Genomic DNA, 21,663 nt, shown 5'->3' with positions numbered 1-21,663 from the left:
TTAAGAAGAGGGAGGAACATAGGGTTACGTACAAGAGTGGAGGAAGATGCACACAGGTAGATTATATTCTATGCAGAACAGTTAATCTGAAGGAAATTGAAGACTGCAAAGTGGTGGCAGGGGAAAGTATAGTTAAGCAGAGGAAGAGAGTAAGGGCCGAGCCAAGGATCAAATGGTGGAAGTTGAAAAAGGAAGACTGCAAGTTTGAGTTTAGAGAGAAGGTAAGACAGGCACTGAGTACTAGTGAAGAGTTACCAGACAGTTGGGAAACTACAGCAGATGTAGTAAGGGTGACAGCAAGAAGGGTGCTTGGCGTGACATCTGGACAGAGGAAGGAGGAAAAGGAAACCTGGTGGTGGAATGGGGAAGTACCGGAGAATATACAGAGGAAGAGGATGGCAAAGAAGAAGTGGGATAGTCAGATAGATGAGAAAGTAGACAAGAGTACAAGGAGATAAGGTGCAATATGAAGAGGTGGCAAAGGCTAAAGAAAAGGCAAATGATGAGTTGTATGAGAGGCTGGACACTAAGCAGGGAGAAAAGGACCTGTACTGATTGGCTAGACAGAGGGACAGAGCTGGGAAAGATGTGCAGCAGGTTAGGGTGATAAAGGATAAAGATGGAAACATACTCACAAGCGAGGAGAGCGTGTTGAGCACATGGAGAGAGTACTTTGAGAGGCTGGCGAATGAAGAGAATGAGAGAGAGAGAAGAGGTTGGATGAGGTGGAGATAGTGAATCAGGAATTGCAACGGATTAGCAGGGAGGAAATAAGAACAGCTATGAAGAGGATGAAAAATGGAAAGGTCATTGGTCCAGATGATATACCTGTAGAAGCATGGAGGTGTTTAGGAGAGAAGGCAGTGGAGTTTTTAACCAGATTGTTTAATGGAATCTTGGAAAGTGAGAGGATGCCTGAGGAGTGAAGAAGAGGTGTACCCGTGCCGATACTTAAGAATAAGGGGGATGTGCAGGACTGTAGTAACTACTGGGTGATAAAATTGATGAGCCACAGCATAAAGTTATGGGAAAGAGTAGTGGAAGCTACGTTAAGAAGTGGGATGATGATTAGTGAGCAGCAGTATGGTTTCATGCCAAGAAAGAGCACTGCAGATGCAATGTTTGCTCTGAGGATGTTAATGGAGAAGTATAGAGAAGATCAGAAGGAGTTGCATTGCGTCTTTGTGGACATGGAGAAGCATATAACAGGGTGCCTTGAGAGGAGTTGTGGTATTGTATGAAGAAGTCAGGAGTGGCAGAGAAATACGTAAGAGTTATACAGGATATGTACAAGGGAAGTGTGACAGTGGTGAAGTCTGCGGTAGGAGTGACAGATGCATTCAAGGTGTAGGTGGAATTACATCAGGGGTTGGCTCTGAGCCCTTTCTTATTTGCAATGGTGATGGACAGGTTGACAGACGAGATCAGACAGGAGTCCCTGTGGACTATGATATTTGCTGACATTGTGATCTGTAGCGATAGTAGGGAGCAGGTTGAGGAGACCCTGGAGAGGTGGAGATATGTTCTAGAGAGAAGAGGAATGAAGGTCAGTAGGAACAAGACAGCATACAGAGGGAGGTCAGTGGAATGCTGAGGATGCAAGGAGTAGAGCTGGCAAAGGTGGATGAGTTTAAATACTTGGGGTCAACAGTACAGAGTAATGGGGATTGTGGAAGAGAGGTGACAAAGAGAGTGCAGGCAGGGTGGAATGGGTGGAGAAGAGTGTCAGGAGTGATATGTGACAGACAAGAGTGAAAGGGAAGGTCTACAGGACGGTAGTGAGACCAGCTATGTTATATGGGTTGGAGACGGTGGCACTGACCAGAAAGCAGGAGAAAGAGCTGGAGGTAGCAGAGTTAAAGATGCTAAGATTTGCATTGGGTGTGATGAGGATGGATATGGTTTGAAATGAGTACATTAGAGGGTCAGCTTAAGTTGGATGGTTGGGAGACAAAGTCAGAGAGGCGAGATTGTGATGGTTTGGACATGTGGAGAGGAGACATGCTGAGTATATTGGGAGAAGGATGCTAAGGATAGAGCTGCCAGGGAAGAGGAAAAGAGGAAGGCCTAAAATAAGGTTTATGTATGTGGTGAGAGAGGAAATGCAGATGTTGGGTGTAACAGAACAAGATGCAGAGGACAGAAAGATATGGAAGAAGATGATCTGCTGTGGCAACCCCTAACGGGAGCAGCCGAAAGAAGAAATGGAGCTGTCAATCATTCTGTCATAAAAAAAGGCTAAAATCATATATGACTGTGCTGTTTAAATCAATAAGTTTAATTCATTATACAATTAAAATACTACCAGCATTACCATTAAACTATTTAAATTAAAAGACAGTACGTGGCTAAGCTACATATATTGACTTAGTAACTGTTAAATTTAGCAAAATATAAAACTTCAATAAACAATTTATAGCATTGTTCTTTTATTTATAAAATCATTCATTAAAACACAAAAATGTTTAGGTTAGATTTTTTTATTTTTTAATATAATAGTAGGAAATGGTAGATCACAATTTTTGCAGAAAAATGGGTACTATAATATTTTCATATAACATAACAATATCATGGGTGGTACAGTGGAGCAGTGGTAGCACTGCTGCCTCGCAGTTAGGAGACCCGTTGTTCGCTTCCCGGGTCCTCCCTGCGCGGAGTTTGCATGTTCTCCCCGTGTCTGTGTGGGTTTCCTCCCACAGTCCAAAGACATGCAGGTTAGGTCCCTAGTGTGTGCTTGGTGTGTGTGTGTGTGCGCCCTGCGGTGGGCTGGCGCCATGCCCGGGATTTGTTTCCTGCCTTGTGCCCTGTGTTGGCTGGGACTGGCTCCAGCAGACCCCCGTGACCCTGTAGTTAGGATATAGCGGGTTGGATAATGAATGGATGGATAACAATATCACAGGTAATTAGTGTTTTAATAAAGAGTCAAGAGTAATTTTAATAAGTGATTTGAGATTTTTTGTGTGGTTGTGTACATCTTTTTGTGTTTCTTATCCACATCAAATGCTTTTTTAATTAACTATTTTTTAATGTAAGAACAGTAGCATGGTTTGATAAGGAATAAAACTTAAAATGTTCCTAATTTTAATTTACAAAAATTATATAGTTACATAAGTGAATTATGAAGGATGCCTATCTTTATTTGTATAGGGTCACTATAGACAATGTCGAATTCCAAATTTGACAAGTTTAAACACAGTTCTGCTTCAAACTTCAGACTATTCCTATATTTATTTTTAAAGGAAGGAAGAAGATAATGAAACACTGACAACTCTGTCTGAAACTGCGGCTTTCATGATAAAAAACTGTTATATATTTTATTATTTATAAATTATGAAAATTCATCTTTGTTTTTTATTGCATATTCTTCTGCCTTTGTCTACAAGTTTAACAGTAGGAGCAATGTGAGACTGAGTGGTGGAACTGAATCGCAGCTGAGAATTGAGGCTCAGGTTAAGCTTCTTCATCCTCCTCCTACATACAGTATATAATATAATGCAGATTTTTGGAGAACTATGCATACTGAAGCACAGAAGCTTGTTAAAAGTAGAATATTCATTTTCAGAAGTGCAAGTATACACTTAAGCATACTGGCCCACTTCAAGCACTGGTTATTCCAAGGGCAGATTACCATCAGGACATTCTGGGTGCCTGTCCAAGGACCTATGATGGCTAGGGTCCTTTTTACCAACACCCCCACCAGCTTGATAAAATGATCGAGTATGTGTGATGAAGCATTTGAGTCTCCCATCAAAATCAAGAGTGGGAAATACCTGGCTGCATTACACAACTCTGTGTCCATGCACTGCATTGTTAAAAATACAATCAACTTTCTGTTAAAAAGTTAAGTCACCCAGGGGTCTGTGGGAGCCTTAATCCAGTCTTGGGTTACCTGTATGTTTATTTTAAAAACAGGCAATTTATTAATGATCTTTAAAGTTCGAATTTATTTTTAATAATGCCAACCTCATCCAGTTTGAAAACTATTGGCTTCAATAGCAAGTGGTGTCAAACAACGCATGCCTCAAATACAATTAAGGGAAAATAACATGTTATAACTTTGAAAGTTAATTTCATGCATTAACATTTAAATTAAAACAGAAAATAATATTTACATTTTTTAACATTGATTTTAAATACTGTTTATTAATCAATTACTGAACAGAAAATGTCAGTGAAAAAAATAGTATGTGCATATAGTTAAATAAACTGGACAGAGTAGTAGTACACTTAAAAGATAAAAGATGTTTAGGATCTAGTGTGCATATTTCCCTTTTTTTTCAGGTCTTTTAATAACTGGCTTCATTAAAAAACAGCTTAAATTTGGAATCCCTCAGCACCTCTTTGTTCATAAAGCCTGTGAAATTGTTGGCTACTGTACATATATAAATACATGTATAGGCTGCTGAGCAATGTTATTTATTTATTTTCATCTATCCATATTTTATGGGGAGAAAAATATTTAGACTGTTTCTTCCACCCTTTTAACAGTTATTGTGAGGTTAAAATATGGACTTCAAAATAAATATTTACTTTGATTTATTGCCATAACGGTGTCTATTAATGAATATTAATGACTGAAATACAATGATGCTGCCCATTTTAGCCATGTATAATTATGTAAGTAGAAGGATAAAACAAATATTAAGAGCTAAATAATACATGAAAAATAATGAGGATTTCAATTTGCATTTCTTCACAGAGAAACCTTTAGAACCAACTCCTACAAAGTCCGACCCTTAGCTGACTACTTCAAAACTAGATGAACTCCATGTTGAATGGTACAGATTAAGGCACAAACAACTCAGTGTTATCAAATCCAAATTGATCAAGATTTCATTGGTTCCAGTGTCCTGATAGAGAATGGAAGCTGAAGTGATCCAGTGATAAGTACCTAGAAGCAGACTAGGTCAAAAATTTGAATTGGGCTTTTAACAATGAAACTATATACAAAAAGTACCCTTTCCTGAAGAGGATTAAGTCATTTGGCTGGGATAGAACATTTCTGTAAATGTTTTATTAGTCCATGGTTGTCAGTTACAATATGGATACATTTCAAAATGAAGATACGCTGGAGAGAACATTCATCTTGACCTTAGAGACTCCAGTATTCCATATGTTGCTTAATTTGACTTTCACATATCCTTTATAAGTCGGACTAAATATAACATTTGTCTCAGTTTAGAGGGCTAAATTATATGACTGTTAAAACTGTGTGCATGTTTTAATTTTTCAAGTAGGCACAGTTTAAGATTTCTGTACTTTTCCATCAAGAAAATTAAAGAATTGATTTTTAGTAAATGATTCCAATAATATTTTGCTATTAAAATATTGGCCAAAATAAGTTTGCAACCCTTGCTGTAAACTGTGAATATACAACATATTGTGTATTTTTAAATTAAGTATAATACAGAAATGTGGAAATCATTTCTCATATTAATTTTGTAAATCTATACTAATAAAAGGCAAAGCCCTCACTCACTCACTCACTCACTCACTGACTCACTCACTCACTGACTCACTGACTCATCACTAATTCTCCAACTTCCCGTGTGGGTGGAAGGCTAAAATTTGGCAGGTTCATTCCTTACAGCTTCCTTACAAAAGTTGGGCAGGTTTTATATCGAAATTCTACGCGTAATGGTCATAACTGGAAGCAGTTTTTCTCCATTTACTGTAATGGAGATGAGCTTCAACGCCGTTGGGGCGGAGTTTCGTGTGACATCATCACGCCTCCCGCGTAATCACACAGTACATAGAAAACCAGGAAGACCTCAAAAAGCGCTGAAGAAAACATGCATTATATAATTGAGAAGGCAGCGAAACAATAAGAAGCGAGCGAGTGACATATACAACCATATTCATGAGTTCTGCTACTTCGGAAACAAAGCACGATGTAAACCTACACTTTAAATGAAGTTCATAGACAGGCTGCGCTGGCGTTTGTAATTTAGTGCCTGCCCATATAAGGCCGTCCGTCAGCGGCAATCCAATAGCAAACTGCCACGTAAATATTCACGGGTGAAGGACTGTGCTTATGGAGAGGAAGATGAGATGGTCAGGGTGGTGTTTGACACAAACTCAGCGAAACTGCGAGAGAAAGTTTTAAGTGCCAGGACTAAGGTAACATTAAATACAGCCATGGACATAGCGAGATGGCACCAGCACAGCTGGGAACCTTCGATGCATGTACACCGAGTGGCTCACGGAACTGGCGCAGTGCACAGATAAAAGCAACAGTTCCAAAGAGCTGAACAAAACCGAATTACACAATTGAAAAGGCAGCAAAAATATGAAGCGTCTCATACATACAAGCATATTCATAAATCCAACTACTGCGGAAACAAAGCACACGTTGGAAAAAGTCAATGTCCGCTAAAGGAAGACAGTGTAAAAAACCCGTGCATGCAGTGTGTCAGGTCTCAGATAAAGAAGAAGACGAGCTGTTTATTGATGCAGTAAAAACGAATCGATGAATGAAACCTGTCATCTTTACAGCGATTGACAAACACGGAATGTAACTTGAACACAACACATCCTACAAATATGAACCTGATTGAAAGAAATAATGATAATCAAATCCTTGATGACAGCAACACTCAGTAACACTCACAAAACAAATACTGTATATTGACAGTCATGTTACGTTATTTTTAAAATGTTCCCTTTTCTTTTCTAGCTTTTTAACACACTACTTCTCCGCTGCGATATGGGGTATATATATATATATATATGTATATATATATATACCCGATCTACATACTCGAATAATGGATACTTTATTAGCCATCAGTGATTGTTTTGGTAAAGCCATACTCAGTGTATTCATTAGATGAGCGGTAAAAAGTAAGGGCAAGGGAGGATGACTTATTGAGGCATGCAGGCTGTAGTCTTGCGTCAACTCTATCTGAATTGCGATCACATTTGAAAAAATATATCTTTTCAAGTTCTATTTAGTCCATATGTGTCAAACTCAAGGGCGCGGGCCACATCCGCCCGGTGTAATTATATCCGGCCCGAGATCATTTTATATACTGTATTATTGTTATTAAAGCCGGGTATATGAAGCGCTGGTAACACAATAAACTACAGATCCCATAATGCAGCGCTTCAGCTGCCTTGCCGAACAGTTACGCGTTAATCAAGTCTACCTTAAGATGCTGCAAGTTATTGCGAAGCTAGCTCACACGATGCTGAAGAGAAAAGTTGATTCTGAAAATAGAGCCTTTAAAACCGATGGGAGGCTGAGTATATGTTTACTGAACCCGTGTGTCTCATTTGTGGAGCTAATGTGGCTGTAATTACAGAATTTAATCTAAGACGGCACTATAAAACAAAACATCAGGGTAACCTGAAAGACCTGAATGCAATGCAGAAGATACAGAAAGCAGAAGAATTAAATAAGAATCTGACACTTCAGCGGACGCTTTTACCGTGCACAATCACAAAGTGATTTCAATTGAGGCTGCTTTTATGGGAGACACAACCACTTGCCCCACTTTCCCTGTTACCAAGTAATGTTAAACCAAGTCGTCACTACGGTGTTCCCAAATCGCACTTTGCTGATAAACTGAGCGCACTGAGTTTGCACGGCGCTTTGGTGACTTTGAAGAACAAAAAGTCCGTCTACATGCGGCTCGAACCTTGTGCATGTTTGGTAGCACATATCTGTGTGAGAAGCTCTTCTCAGTGATAAAGACTAACAAAACAGCACACAGGAGTCGCCTCACTGATGAGCACCTGCAATCCATCCTGAGAATCTCCACAACACAGAACCTCACACCAAACAGAAACGAACCTGTGCCAAAAAAGATGCCAGGCGTCCAGCTCTAAAATGACATATGAGCAAAGACAACTGAATGATTTGATTTGTTATTGCTGAAAGGAACACATTTTATTTATATTTCCAGGTTTTGTTATGCAGCATGTTCATATTTGAATTTGTATAATTTTGACAGGATATATTTTTATGGAGAGCAAAATCTTTTGGGATATTTAAAATCTAAGTTTATTTTTATAAAATATAAAATTACATAAGAGTAAAGAAATTTGAATGTTTGTTCTTTTAATGTTTACTTTATTTCTAACTTGTATAATTTAGACAGGATATATTTTTATGGAGAGCAAAATATTATAAGTTGTTTAAGGTTTGAGTTGATTTATTCAGGAATAATATTCCTGTCTGTTTTACCATTCCTACCAAAGATATTTCTGTCGACTAAATAAAAATTCCTTCTATTTAAAATTTAAATAGAACTTGAACAAATCTGATAGTTCATAATATCCACGCAGACTTACGTAAGAGCGGGTGTCATCCGTTTTAACAAACAGCGTATTGCACTGATCTGAAATAGCTGTGTGTGTATATATGTAGATATGTATGTATATGTATATATATGTTTATATATGTGTGTGTGTATGTATATATATATATGTATTTGTGTGTATATATGTGTGTGTATGTATGTGTGTGTGTATGTATATGTATGTGTATATGTATAGATATGTATATATATATATGTTTGTGTGTGTGTGTAAATATATATATATTTATATTTATTTATATATATATATATATATATACATATATATATATATATATACATATATATATATATATATATATATATATATATGACAACAACACTCATCACTCACAACAGTGACAAAACAATAACATTGACAATCATGTTACGTTATTTTCAAAATGTTTCCTTTTCTTTTTCATTGCTTCTTTAACACACTACTTCTCCGCTGCGCGGGTATTTTGCTAGTCTCTAATAATAAAAGGCAAAGCCCTCACTGACTGACTGACTCACTCACTCACTGACTCATCACTAATTCTCCAACTTCCCATGTAGGTAGAAGGCTGAAATTTGGCAGGCTTATTCCTTACAGCTTACTTACAAAAGTTAAGAAGCAGGTTTCATTTCGAAATTCTACACGTAACGGTCATAATGGTCATAACAGTGCGACAACGTCCCATGTTGAACTTTCTTATTTATGGCCCCATCTTCACGAAATTTGGTATGCGGCTTCCCTGCGCTAACCGAAACCGATGTACTTACTTATTTCAATGGTATGACGCCACTGTCGGCCGCCATATTGAACTTTCCAATGTCACCAATTTTTAAACTTCCCGTGTAGGTAGTAGGCTGACCCCATCTTCACAAAATTTGGTAGGTGGCTTCCCTGCGCTAAGAAAAACCGATGTACGTACTTATTTCGGTGGTATTACGCCACTGTCGGCCGCCATATTGAATTTTCCAAACGTCACTAATTCTCCAACTTCCCGTATAGGTAGAAGGCTGAAATTTGGCAGGCCCATTCCTTACAGCTTACTTACAAAAGTTAAGCAGGTTTCATTTTGAAATTCTATGTGTAACGGTCATAACGGTCAACAACGTCCGCCATATAGAACTTTCTTATTCATGGCCCCATCTTCACGAAATTTGGTAGGTGGCTTCCTTGCGCTAACCGAAACCAATGTACATACTTATCTTGGTGGCATGACGCCACTGTCAGCTGCCATATTGAACTTTCCAACGTCACTAATTCTCCAACTTCCCGTGTAGGTAGAAGGCTGAAATTTTGTACTTATTTCGGTGGTATGATGCCACTGTCGGCCGCCATATTGAACTTTTAACGGAAACCTGATATCCGTACTTATTCCATTGGTATGACACCACTGTCGGCCGCCATATTGAATTTTCCAAACGTCACTAATTCTCCAACTTCCCGTATAGGTAGAAGGCTGAAATTTGGCAGGCCCATTCCTTACAGCTTACTTACAAAAGTTAAGCAGGTTTCATTTTGAAATTCTATGTGTAATGGTCATAACGGTCAACAACGTCCACCATGTTGAACTTTCTTATTAATGGCCCCATCTTCTCAAAATTTGGTAGGCGGCTTCCCTGAACTAACCGAAACCAATGTACGTACTTGTTTCGGTAGTATGATGCCGCTGTCGGCTGCCATATTGAACTTTTCAACAGTCTTTGTTACTTATGGGCCCATCTTCAAGAAATTTGGTACACGGGTTCCCAACGCTAACTGAATCCTACTTACGTACATATATACGTCCATAGCCTGCACCTCAGTCACTGTGTGAGGTGGCGTTGGGTCCCCCATCCCAACGCCTCCCACGATGTTGGCTGCCTGCCTATATAAGGCCGTACGTCGCTCCGGTCTCTACATTCCCTTCCTTGCTTCGCCACGGGATTCACGTCTCCCTACTGATAACTACAGCCTTTTTGTTTAATCCAATGCTTCTCCGCTGTTTTATTGTTTGTTTATTACAATTATAGTTATTGTGTAGGTATTTTAGACTTACTTTACATTGCTCAGGTACCCATTTCCTTTATCGTTCCAACCCCCATTACCATGTCTATCGAGATGATCACTTACCGAGTGGTTTCCATGCCCGGAGATGGCACCTACCTTTTCCATTCTCTTTGTTACATATTGCACGGCCATATCAAGCTCACTCTTGATATCCGGAGGAACATTCTGTCTTATGCATTGAATGACTGGGACAGGTTCAAGGTGTGGACTGATGACGGTACAGGAGATAATTATACTACACAGGAGCACTATAAGAGTGAAATGCTTAAGCCCTTCACCTATGGTTCTGCATGTGGGCTGATGGCTGCCGCTGAATTGTTCAGTTGTCGCTTTCAAGTGTACCAAAATGGCCAAATATTTTACACCTTTCGAAATCGCCAATGCCTCTTAAACATCTTAGATTGACAGGTGACGATTTCAGTAGTGGTCACTTTGATGTTTATGAATGTTTAAACTCTCAAAAGCTGGATGTGATTTTATCGATGAAACCGGTTGTGTGCTTACAACGCTTGACAGATGCTAAATGTCTCTTCAACACAAGTCCTACAAATACTGTCGTAATTGGAAACAAACCATGAAACTCAAACTGATTATGACAGCAGCAATCCAAGCTGTGAGATTTGAGACAAGATTACTGTTCACATGGCCAACTGTAAGTTACATGCTCAAGAGTAAGCTCAGCGCACAGCTTGGTCATGTTACAACTGGAGGGCCGAACTGACAACATGGTATACAAAGAGATCCTTAACAAATAATTATTGGCATATTTTCCCTCAGTTTAAAAAGGTTTAATTTTCTTCTTGCGAAGCGCAGGTATTTTGCTAGTAGTTAAATAATAGCTATGTAACATTTGGCATTTACTTATAGAAATAAAATAAAATGAATACATAATAGAAATGAAAATTCTCTAAATTTCTGCAAGAACTATGCCTATGTTTTAGAAATACAAGCAATATACTGTAACATTATTTCCTAGAAAAGTTAACCTTACTAGCTGAACTTAAAATATAGTGGAATAAATGACTGCAGTATAGTAGTTATATATGATCTAAATAGTGCCCTATAATTTTTACTTAAGAAGATCATAGACCTCAAAGATCAAAGTCATGTCTTCAATTCCACCTTAACTCATTCTGACAGAGGTGAGACAGAAACACATTAATCTGATACATTTCAAGTAGCTTCTGGTTTAAGTTTTGTCTCTGTAATTTTCAACTACACATCATGAGGTTTTTAGTGAATTTACACTTTTAGAATCAGTTCTTCCTGAAATCTCAACTGCCAAAGCAAACTACTAAAACAACTCAACAATAACTCTTGAACTTAAAAATACATTTGCTACCAGCCCTGAAAAGTTTCTTTACTGATATGTTTTTACAAATGATATAATTGTCAATTTGCAATTTACAGTAAGTGATACATTAAAATTCATAAAAGATTATACAGTAATAAGTAGGTTGTACTGGGTTTTCAGCCACTGAAAAATTTTGGCCAAAAAAATTGCAAATACTGGCACTTTTGGTATTCAGTTGAATGATTAAATAATGCCACACTTTTTATCCAAATGAAGTTGTTTCAATGGACAAACATATGGTAGTGGTAGTTTTATTCTATCTGTAACCTGTATTTATATGAATTAATTTAACAATCCCTAACCACATTCCATCTGTAGAGACTTGAATCAGAATATTCTCCTTTCCATATTTTCCTACTGCTCTAGAATAATATCTCCCCTAATGAAAAGAAGACTTTCATCATTGCTATCCAAGACACAGCCAACATTTTTTTTGTTATACAGATAATGACTTTTATGTCTTAATATGAACAAAGACATACAATTAAATTATAAAAGACTGGGGGGCTATGCCCCATGCTTGCTTTGCTCGCCAAGCCCCGGGTTTGGTTAACCGGAAATACAATTTAAAGAGATTGTTACATATGCATTATTTTCTCTCCAACGCTTTTGGGTCTCTTTCAACGCGCTGCTCTTTCTTCATCACTTAATCGTGGAGGTGTCATCTTTAAGTTAGAAATTTTTTTTGGAACTGCTCTTTCTTCTTTGCTTGATCGTTTTTGAAGTTCTATCTAAAACTGAGAGATTAGATGACTGTGATTTTGTTTGAAAATGTTTGTAAGTAAGGCATGGCTTGCAAAGGTCACCGTCTCATGGGACTTGCTTCCAAAGGATGTCAGTATGACGTGACTTGACTGGGTCGTGGGACGTGAAAGTGTCTCTCTGTCTCTCTTCAAATCTGTCTCTCTTCAAAAGATCACGTCTAGTCGCCAAAAAGTCTTGTCCCAAGTTTTTTTTTTATAATAGAGAGATGTAAATGGGTCATTAGTTTATATATTTTCCATATGCTGTACAAACACTGCCTGAACAATTTCTTTCTCAAAATTATATTTTTAATTTAAGTGGGGCATCAATTTAGGTATGTAGATATCTATACTCATACTCTGTCACTGCAGTTATTTTAAAACAATTGAAATTAAGAACTCTACTTTCTAAGTATCATTTGCCACAGTTCGGTTTGTGATACAAGTGCAAGAAGAATGGGGAAAATTATAAAGAAAAAAATCCAGATATGTCATAGTGTGGTTGTCTCTCTTTCCAGAGGATGACCAGAAACAATGTAGCAAACCTAAACTTCAGAAGTACTGGAGTCTAGCCCATGAAAGTCAACCAGACTGAGCGGACTGCCTCTTTTGGTCAGGTGGCTAGGACCAGAATAAAAGCAGCCTGAACAAGGCAGAACCACCATTTGCTTCAAGCTGCTTGTGATGGGTCCTGGTGTGAGTTGCAACATTAGTGCTTAAAGGGCTGTTAATCCTGCAAAACTATTAATTGTTCTGTTGTGCACCATTTGAACTTCTAATCATTCAATTTAAAGCTCTCTACCAGTTAGGAATGGCACATATCTTAAAACAGTTTATGTTTTGGTTGGTTGAGCATGCTCCATAGGGTCACACACTGTATTAATACTTGTCAAATCCTTGAACAGTTTACTTAAAATGCTGAAGATGGCTGGGCGAACTTGAACTTGCTGATTCCCACTTTAGTCTTAAAGCCTAAATTTAATTAATTCTTTTATTAGCAATTAATGTTTTGAATAACAATCACAATTTAAAAATATTAGATTATAAAAAAGCAAGCCATTAACTCCAAACAGTTCTCAAACTCAATGCCTTTATTGACTAAATTTCACTTTTCAGTTGACATCCCTTTAATTTCTAGAATGTGTGTTCTTAACAATCTGGTGCACATGTTGGGGAATTCTTGCTTTTCTTTTTTTTAAGATTTGTTTTGGAGTTTACCATTTTTAAGTTAAACAATTAATTTCCAATGTCACAAATATTTTTATAAAGACAATTCTGTCAAATATGCAAGTGTATTAATAAAGGAGATTTAAAAATTATTTCAAATAAAGTGTTTTTTGGGAGGAGAGGGATACTGTCAAAATGGTTGGCAGGTCACACAACCAAAGAATTTAAGACCAGGAGATGAAACTCCTAAACAAGCCGAGAAGTGTATCGTTACAGGCAGTAGCCACATGTCGAGTAGGAGGGGCAATTTTGAGTGGAAGGGAATAACAGTGTCGAGTGCCCTGTTAACATCTGATTGGTCAGTTTTTGCTTCTGAAGTGCCTGTGTTGGGAACAAACTATTGTGTAATACAGTTCAAACAACAACACAAATCAATTAAGGTGCAAATAATTTTATATTTTGAGTTCAATTTACTTTATTGTCATACCACCCATACAAGGTATTACAGCATACAGTGGCAAAAAATATGTTCCCTAGGACCTCAGTGCAACATATATACAATGAAATAGAATACATATAGTATAACACAAAAAATAGGTCAAGTGCAGGATAAGCAAAAAAACTGCACTATACTAAAGCTATATAACAATAAAACACAACAGTATCAGAGGTACAAGTGTGATGGATCATTTAGATCCACTACTAGAAGCAGATCAGAGGAGAGATGGAGAGCACAGACCTAACAGTTCAGTCAACCAAGGGGTAGAAACAGCAGAACTGGTTTGAATGCTACAATTCCTTCTGGGAGATAGGAGCATGACAGAGAGACTTTGAAAAGGGTGAGAGTGATCCTTTATAATGCTATTGGCTTTGCAAGTACAATGGTAGATAAAATGTCTTCAAAGTAGGGTAGAGAGGCACCAATGATTTTTTTCTCTTTTGTGCACTATCCAGTGTAGGACCTTGCATTCAGTGACACTGCATTTCCCAAACCAGAGAGAAGGATTTTATGTAAATCTGCTTTCACAAGATAAAATCTGCAAAAACACTGCACCTCTCAATCCTATCTTCTAGGCTTAAATTTACTGTACATTTTATTTTATTTGGAAATATCCAAGCTGGCATTTATAAAATTCAGTTAGGGGAGTGGTAGTAATTAAAGATCTTGGTGTGGATCTTAGGCTGTTTAATAAAGGTAATCTTGGATATCTTTTGATGTTAAACGTCAGCCTAAATACTGTCACCCTTGTGATGTCATCATGACACAAACATTGTGGAATGCCCTCAACAACACTGAAACCACAATCTAGCAACTCACATTTAAATTGGCCATGTCCAATGTTCCAAACATTACAATAACTTAAAATAACTTATTGAAAAGCAAAATACATGAAAGAAATACCAATACAACTGAGTTCTTCATCCTTTTAAGCCTTCAAAAAAAGCCCAAATAAAAAATTTCTAGAGCTCAGAAAAATTACAAGGTACAATAGATAACTTCATGACAGCTGGCTTAAAAGCCACAGGGTACTTAATTTATATCTAGATAATCCTTTGTTTTCCTTGTTTGTCTTTTATTCTTTTACCATTAGGAAGATTGTTTAGTTTAACTGTTGCAACTTAAAGCATCAGGGACTGTGAGATACCGATGCACTGGTTCTGTTATGTTTGTGCTCCAGCAACTGAGAAGATCTCATAAAGCACACAACTGGACTTGTAGTAGGACTGCCCACCCCACATATGCAAGCAGCTTGTGACAATAAGTAATGTCCTAACTGCACATACATTGTGCTAATATTTCATTAAAATTGTATTAGTGATCTGTTTACCATCAGTAGGGGCTATGGAGGTGAAAAGGAGGAAAACATACAAGTTGGTGCAACTGCTGTCAAGGTAAAGCTGACACAGTAAACTAATTCATAGTTGAAGATACACAGAATGTTTCACTGTTTTAAGACAGATGTATTTGAAGATTCATCAACAATTTTCAATAGTAGATTTTGATTTTTCAAACTATACAACGCAATTTGTTTGAGATAATAGAAGAAAAATTGAGCTGTTTCATCACATTTCTTTAAAGAATGTGTGCCAAAATTTCATCAAAATTGAACCACTGGGGAGTCTTGTTTCATGTGGATGGACAGACAAACATTGATGTTGCAGTAGATGATTCTTGTAGTATATGTTAGTGCACCTAAAAAGACTTCAGGATAATGACAATTAAATTGGCTGGAACAAACATATACATCTACAGATGTATTCCAAGTCAAGCAGTTAGATAAGCTATTTTCAAGCATGAATTCTATCTTATCTCTGTATATTAACCACACTTAGCAAAATTAGCAAAATGTTATTTTGAACTACTGTATTTGCTTGCTAAGAAAAACAGTGTAAAATGTTGTATTTAGCAGAGTGAATAGAAAAAATATCCAACGGTACCAATTTACAAATTAATATAGTGTTTACTTACCTACACAATTGGAGGTCAGATATGACAGGCAGAGCAGCACAGTCTTGTTTCTGATTAGCCCATTCCAGTCCACTGGCACAGCAAGTTTCCAATGAGGGTTGTGTATTCACTACAAAAAATAAAAAATCTAATTAAAAAAAAAACTGCATGAACAACCTGCACTGTTAGCTAACTCATGTCACTGTGCTGTAGTCAATACAGTGTTCCTTCTTTTCAATTATGCTTTTCTTCACACAGCTCATGTGTTTTTTGCTTTGCACCATCCCCCACCATAACCTTTTGTCTATGGAGAAGGAGCAAAAGCTTTAGACTTTTCAATAATTTTGATCTCCTGTTTTTGATGGATCCAAACGTTTTAGGGTCTCCTAACACAGAAAAACATTGATATTTCGATGATGTGTGTGTGTGTGTGTGTGTGTGTGTGTATCACAGTTTCTTGAGGATGGTATAGAGCTAAAATGGCTGGACGGAAAAATACCAAACTCAAAACTTAAACCTGTTATGACATGACGTTGTGCAGATTAGTTTTGAGCCAAATCGTGCAAATGAAAGAGGCACTCTAGAGGAACCTCAAATACCGGAATTCTGAAATTAATTATGGATTCTTCTTGTCAATTGCTATCACAATGTCATATTCTATGATCAGAAAGATCAGTATCAGAGCAGTAAATAATTACTGAAATATCTGAATAGTTCAGATAAGTTGGTTCCTAGGGAGCAAAACCTACTGATGCTCACGTCCAAATTTTTTTCATTTTGCTGCGCCCATTCTTCTCTAACAACTAAATTTATTCCATTCTACCAGTAAATGCCCTATAGAAAGTACAATTTTTTAGAATCAACAACATTTTTTTATATAGCACATTTTCATACAAATGATGTAGCTCAAAGTGCTTTACATGATGAAGAAAGTGAAAAAAGACTAAATAAGAAAATAGAATTAGGGAACATAATTAACATAGAATAAAAGTAAGGTCAGATAGCCAAGAAGGACAGAAAAAACAGAAATAAAACTCCAGACAGCTGGAGAAAAAAATAAAATCGACAGGGGTTCCTAGGCCACGAGACCACCCAGCCCCCTCTAGGCATTCTACCTAACATAAATGACCTCACATTTAGTCCTCATTATATTCAGGGTTCACATTGAAGAACTTGATGATAATCAAACATTACCTCTTAGACATAATTTAGGCATTAAATAAATATATATTAATATTTTGTGTTTAAGAAATATATTACTAATCTACATTATAAAATAAATATTTTCTCATATTAACTCACAAATTCCTTATACTATAAAAATTTATAAACTAGGTCCTAATGACTAATTTATTGTTGATATACTGTATACAGTACATTGTTGGGAGCAGTAAATACAATTAATTAGTACATAACTATGATTCATGCTTTAAATGGTTATGCAAAAATATTTGTGCTTTTTACTTTTATTTACATACTAGCAAAATACCCGCACTTCGCAGCGGCAAAGAACTGCATTAACATTTTTATTACCATGTTGTCAGTTCGGCCCTCCGGTTGTAACATGACCAAGCTGTGCGCTGAGCTTACTCTTGAGCATGCAACATACAGTTGGCCATGTGAACAGTAATCTTATCTCAAATCTCACAGCTTGGATTGCTGCTGTCATAATCGGTTTGAGTTTCATGGTTTGTTTCAATTACGACAGTATTTGCAGGATTTGTTGTATTGAAGTGACATTTGGCATCTGTCAAGCGTTGTAAGCACACAACCGGTTTCATCGATAAAATCACATCCAGCTTTTGAGAGTTTAAACATTCATAAACATCAAAGTGTCCACTACTGAAATCATCACCTGTGAATCTAAGATGTTTAAGAGGCATTGGCGGTTGTCCAAAGGTGTAAAATATTTGGCCATTTCGGTACACTTGAAAGCGACAACCGAACAATTCAGCGGTAGCCATCAACTCACATGCAGAACCATAGGTGAAGGGCTTAAGCATTTCACTCTTATAGTGCTCCTGTGTAGTATAATTATCTCCTGTACCGTCATCAGTCCACACCTTGAACCTATCCTAATCATTCAATACATAACACAGAATGTTCCTCCGGATATCAAGAGTGAGCCTGATATGGCTGTGCAATATGTAACAAAGAGAATGGAAAAGGTAGGTGCTATCTCCGGGCATGGAAACCACTCGGTAAGTGACAATTCTTTGATCGATAGTGATCATCTCGATAGACATGGTAATGGGGGTTGGAATGATAAAGGAAATGGGTACCCGAGCAACGTAAAGTAAGTGTAAAATACCTATACAATAACTATAATTGTAATAAACAAACAATAAAACAGAGGAGAAGCCGCGGATTAAACAAAAGGCTGTAGTTATCACGTGAATCCCGTGGCGAAGCAAGGAAGGGAATGTAGAGACCAGAGCGACGGACGGTCTTATATAGGCAGGCAGCCAACAACGTGGGAGGCATTGGGATGGGGGACTCAATGCCATCTCACACGGTGACCGAGGTGCAGGCTATGCATGTATATATGTACGTAAGTAGGATTCAGTTAGCGTTGGGAACCCGTGTACCAAATTTCTTGAAGATGGGCCCATAAGTAACAAAGACTGTTGAAAAGTTCAATATGGCGGCCGACAGTGGCATCATACCACGAAATAAGTACATACATTGGTTTGGTTAATGCGGGAAGCCGCCTACCAAATTTCGAGAAGATGGGGCCATAAATAAGAAAGTTCAACATGGCGGACGTTGTTGACCGTTATGACCATTACGCATAGAATTTCGAAATGAAACCTGCTTAACTTTTGTAAGTAAGCTGTAAGGAATGAACCTGCCAAATTTTAGCCTTCTACCTACACGGAAAGTTGGAGAATTAGTGATGAGTCAGTCAGTCAGTCAGTGAGGGCTTTGCCTTTTATTATTATAGACTAGCAGAATACCGCTTACTTGCAGGAGAGTAGTGTGTTAAAGAAGGTACGAAAAAGAAAAGGAAAAATTTTAAAAATAACGTAACATGATTGTTAATGTAATTGTTTTGTCATTGATATGAGTGTTGTTGTCATATCTATCAATTGATATATATATATATATCTATATATCTGTATGTGTATATATATATATATATATATATATATATATATATATATATATATATATATATATATATATATATCAAAATACCAGCAGCTTGGCAGAAGTAATGTGTTAAAGAAGGAAAGAAAGAAAAGGAAACATTTTGAAAATAGCGTAACATGATTGTCAATGTAATTGTTTTGTCACTGTTATGAGTGTAAGCTGTGATATATATATATAGCAAAATACCGCGCTTACTTGCGATGTCATGTGTTAAAGAAGTTATGAAAAAGAAAAGGAAACATTTTAAAATAATGTAACATGATTGTCAAAGTAATTGTTTTGTGTATTTGGTGGCAGCATCACAAAGTTATTTTCATCTAGCTGCATCAGAAAATGTACCATGACGTCTGACACGCCTCCTTTTTACTGTTTTCTCACAGCTTGGATTGCTGCTGTCATATACACACACACACACACACACACACACATATATTTATATATACATACCTATCTACATCATATATACACACACATACATACACACACACAAATTATATATATGTGTGTATGTATGTCTGTGTGTGTATATATGATGTAGATAGGTATATATGTATGTATATATAAATATGTGTATGTGTATGTATGTGTGTGTGTGTGTGTATATATATATATATATATACACACATACATACATACATACAGTGGTGTGAAAAACTATTTGCCCCTTTCCTGATTTCTTATTCTTTTGCATGTTTGTCACACAAAATGTTTCTGATCATCAAACACATTTAACCATTAGTCAAATATAACACAAGTAAACACAAAATGCAGTTTTTAAATGATGGTTTTTATTATTTAGGGAGAAAAAAAATCCAAACCTACATGGCCCAGTGTGAAAAAGTAATTGCCCCCTTGTTAAAAATAACCTAACTGTGGTGTATCACACCTGAGTTCAATTTCCGTAGCCACCCCCAGGCCTGATTACTGCCACACCTGTTTCAATCAAGAAATCACTTAAATAGGAGCTGCCTGACACAGAGAAGTAGACCAAAAGCACCTCGAAAGCTAGACATCATGCAAATTCAGGAACAAATGAGAACAGAAGTAATTGAGATCTATCAGTCTGGTAAAGGTTATAAAGCCATTTCTAAAGCTTTGGGACTCCAGCGAACCACAGTGAGAGCCATTATCCACAAATGGCAAAAACATGGAACAGTGGTGAACCTTCCCAGGAGTGGCGGCCGACCATAATTACCCCAAGGCGCAGAGGCGACTCATCCGAGAGGTCACAAAGACCCCAGGACAACGTCTAAGAACTGCTGGCCTCACCTGCCTCAATTAAGGTCAGTGTTCACGACTCCACCATAAGAAAGAGACTGGGCAAAAACGGCCTGCATGGCAGATTTCCAAGACGCAAACCACTGTTAAGAAAAAAGAACACTAGGGCTCGTCTCAATTTTGCTAAGAAACATCTCAATGATTGCCAAGACTTTTGGGAAAATACCTTGTGGACTGATGAGACAAAAGTTGAATTTTTTGGAAGGCAAATGTCCCGTTACATCTGGCGTAAAAGGAACACAGCATTTCAGAAAAAGAACATCATACCAACAGTAAAATATGGTGGTGGTAGTGTGATGGTTTGGGGTTGTTTTGCTGCTTCAGGACCTGGAAGGCTTGCTGTGATAGATGGAACCATGAATTCTACTGTCTACCAAAAATCCTGAAGGAGAATGTCCGGCCATCTGTTCGTGCTGCAACAGGACAATGACCCAAAACACACCAGCAAATCCACCTCTGAATGGCTGAAGAAAAACAAAATGAAGACTTTGGAGTGGCCTAGTCAAAGTCCTGACCTGAATCCAATTGAGATGCTATGGCATGACCTTAAAAAGGCGGTTCGTGCTAGAAAACTCTCAAATAAAGATGAATTACAACAATTCTGCAAAGATGAGTGGGCCAAAATTCCTCCAGAGCGCTGTAAAAGACTCATTGCAAGTTATCACAAACGCTTGATTACAGTTATTGCTGCTAAGGGTGGCCCAACCAGTTATTAGGTTCAGGGGGCAATTACTTTTTCACACAGGGCTATTTAGGTTTGGATCTTTTTTTCTCCCTAAATAAAAAAAAAACATCATTTAAAATCTGCATTTTGTGTTTACTTGTGTTATATTTGACTAATGGTTAAATGTGTTTGATGATCAGAAACATTTTGTGTGACAAACATGCAAAAGAATAAGAAATCAGGAAGGGGGCAAATAGTTTTTCACACCACTGTATATATACACATACATATACTTGTGTGTATGTTTGTATGTGTCTATATGTGTGTGTATAGCTTTGGTCACTGAGTGCAAGGGAAAAATAATAAAATATAGTCTATAAGTTATTAAACAGTAAAACATTAACGTTTTAAAGCTGCGGTGGGTTGGCACCCTGCCCAGGATTGGTTCCTGCCTTGTGCCCTGTGTTGGCTGGGATTGGCTCCAGCAGACCCCCGTGACCCTGTATTCGGATTT

The 21,663-nt window shown here is 37.4% G+C and overlaps 1 protein-coding gene across 2 annotated transcripts in view; it reads right to left on the bottom strand.

The window, feature by feature from the left end:
- fbln1 (fibulin 1) overlaps window positions 1-21,663 on the bottom strand; it is a 160,460-nt gene that overhangs the window by 91,579 nt on the left and 47,218 nt on the right. For both annotated transcript variants that reach the window (XM_039769389.1, XM_039769390.1), the window contains exon 2: window positions 16,076-16,184. In XM_039769389.1, the coding sequence (XP_039625323.1) occupies window positions 16,076-16,184 (109 nt within the window). The remainder of the gene's footprint in view (window positions 1-16,075; window positions 16,185-21,663) is intronic.

The sequence above is a fragment of the Polypterus senegalus genome, chromosome 11 (assembly GCF_016835505.1).
Source record: "Polypterus senegalus isolate Bchr_013 chromosome 11, ASM1683550v1, whole genome shotgun sequence".
Lineage (NCBI taxonomy): Eukaryota > Metazoa > Chordata > Cladistia > Polypteriformes > Polypteridae > Polypterus > Polypterus senegalus.
This window is presented reverse-complemented; position numbering and strand designations above follow the sequence as displayed.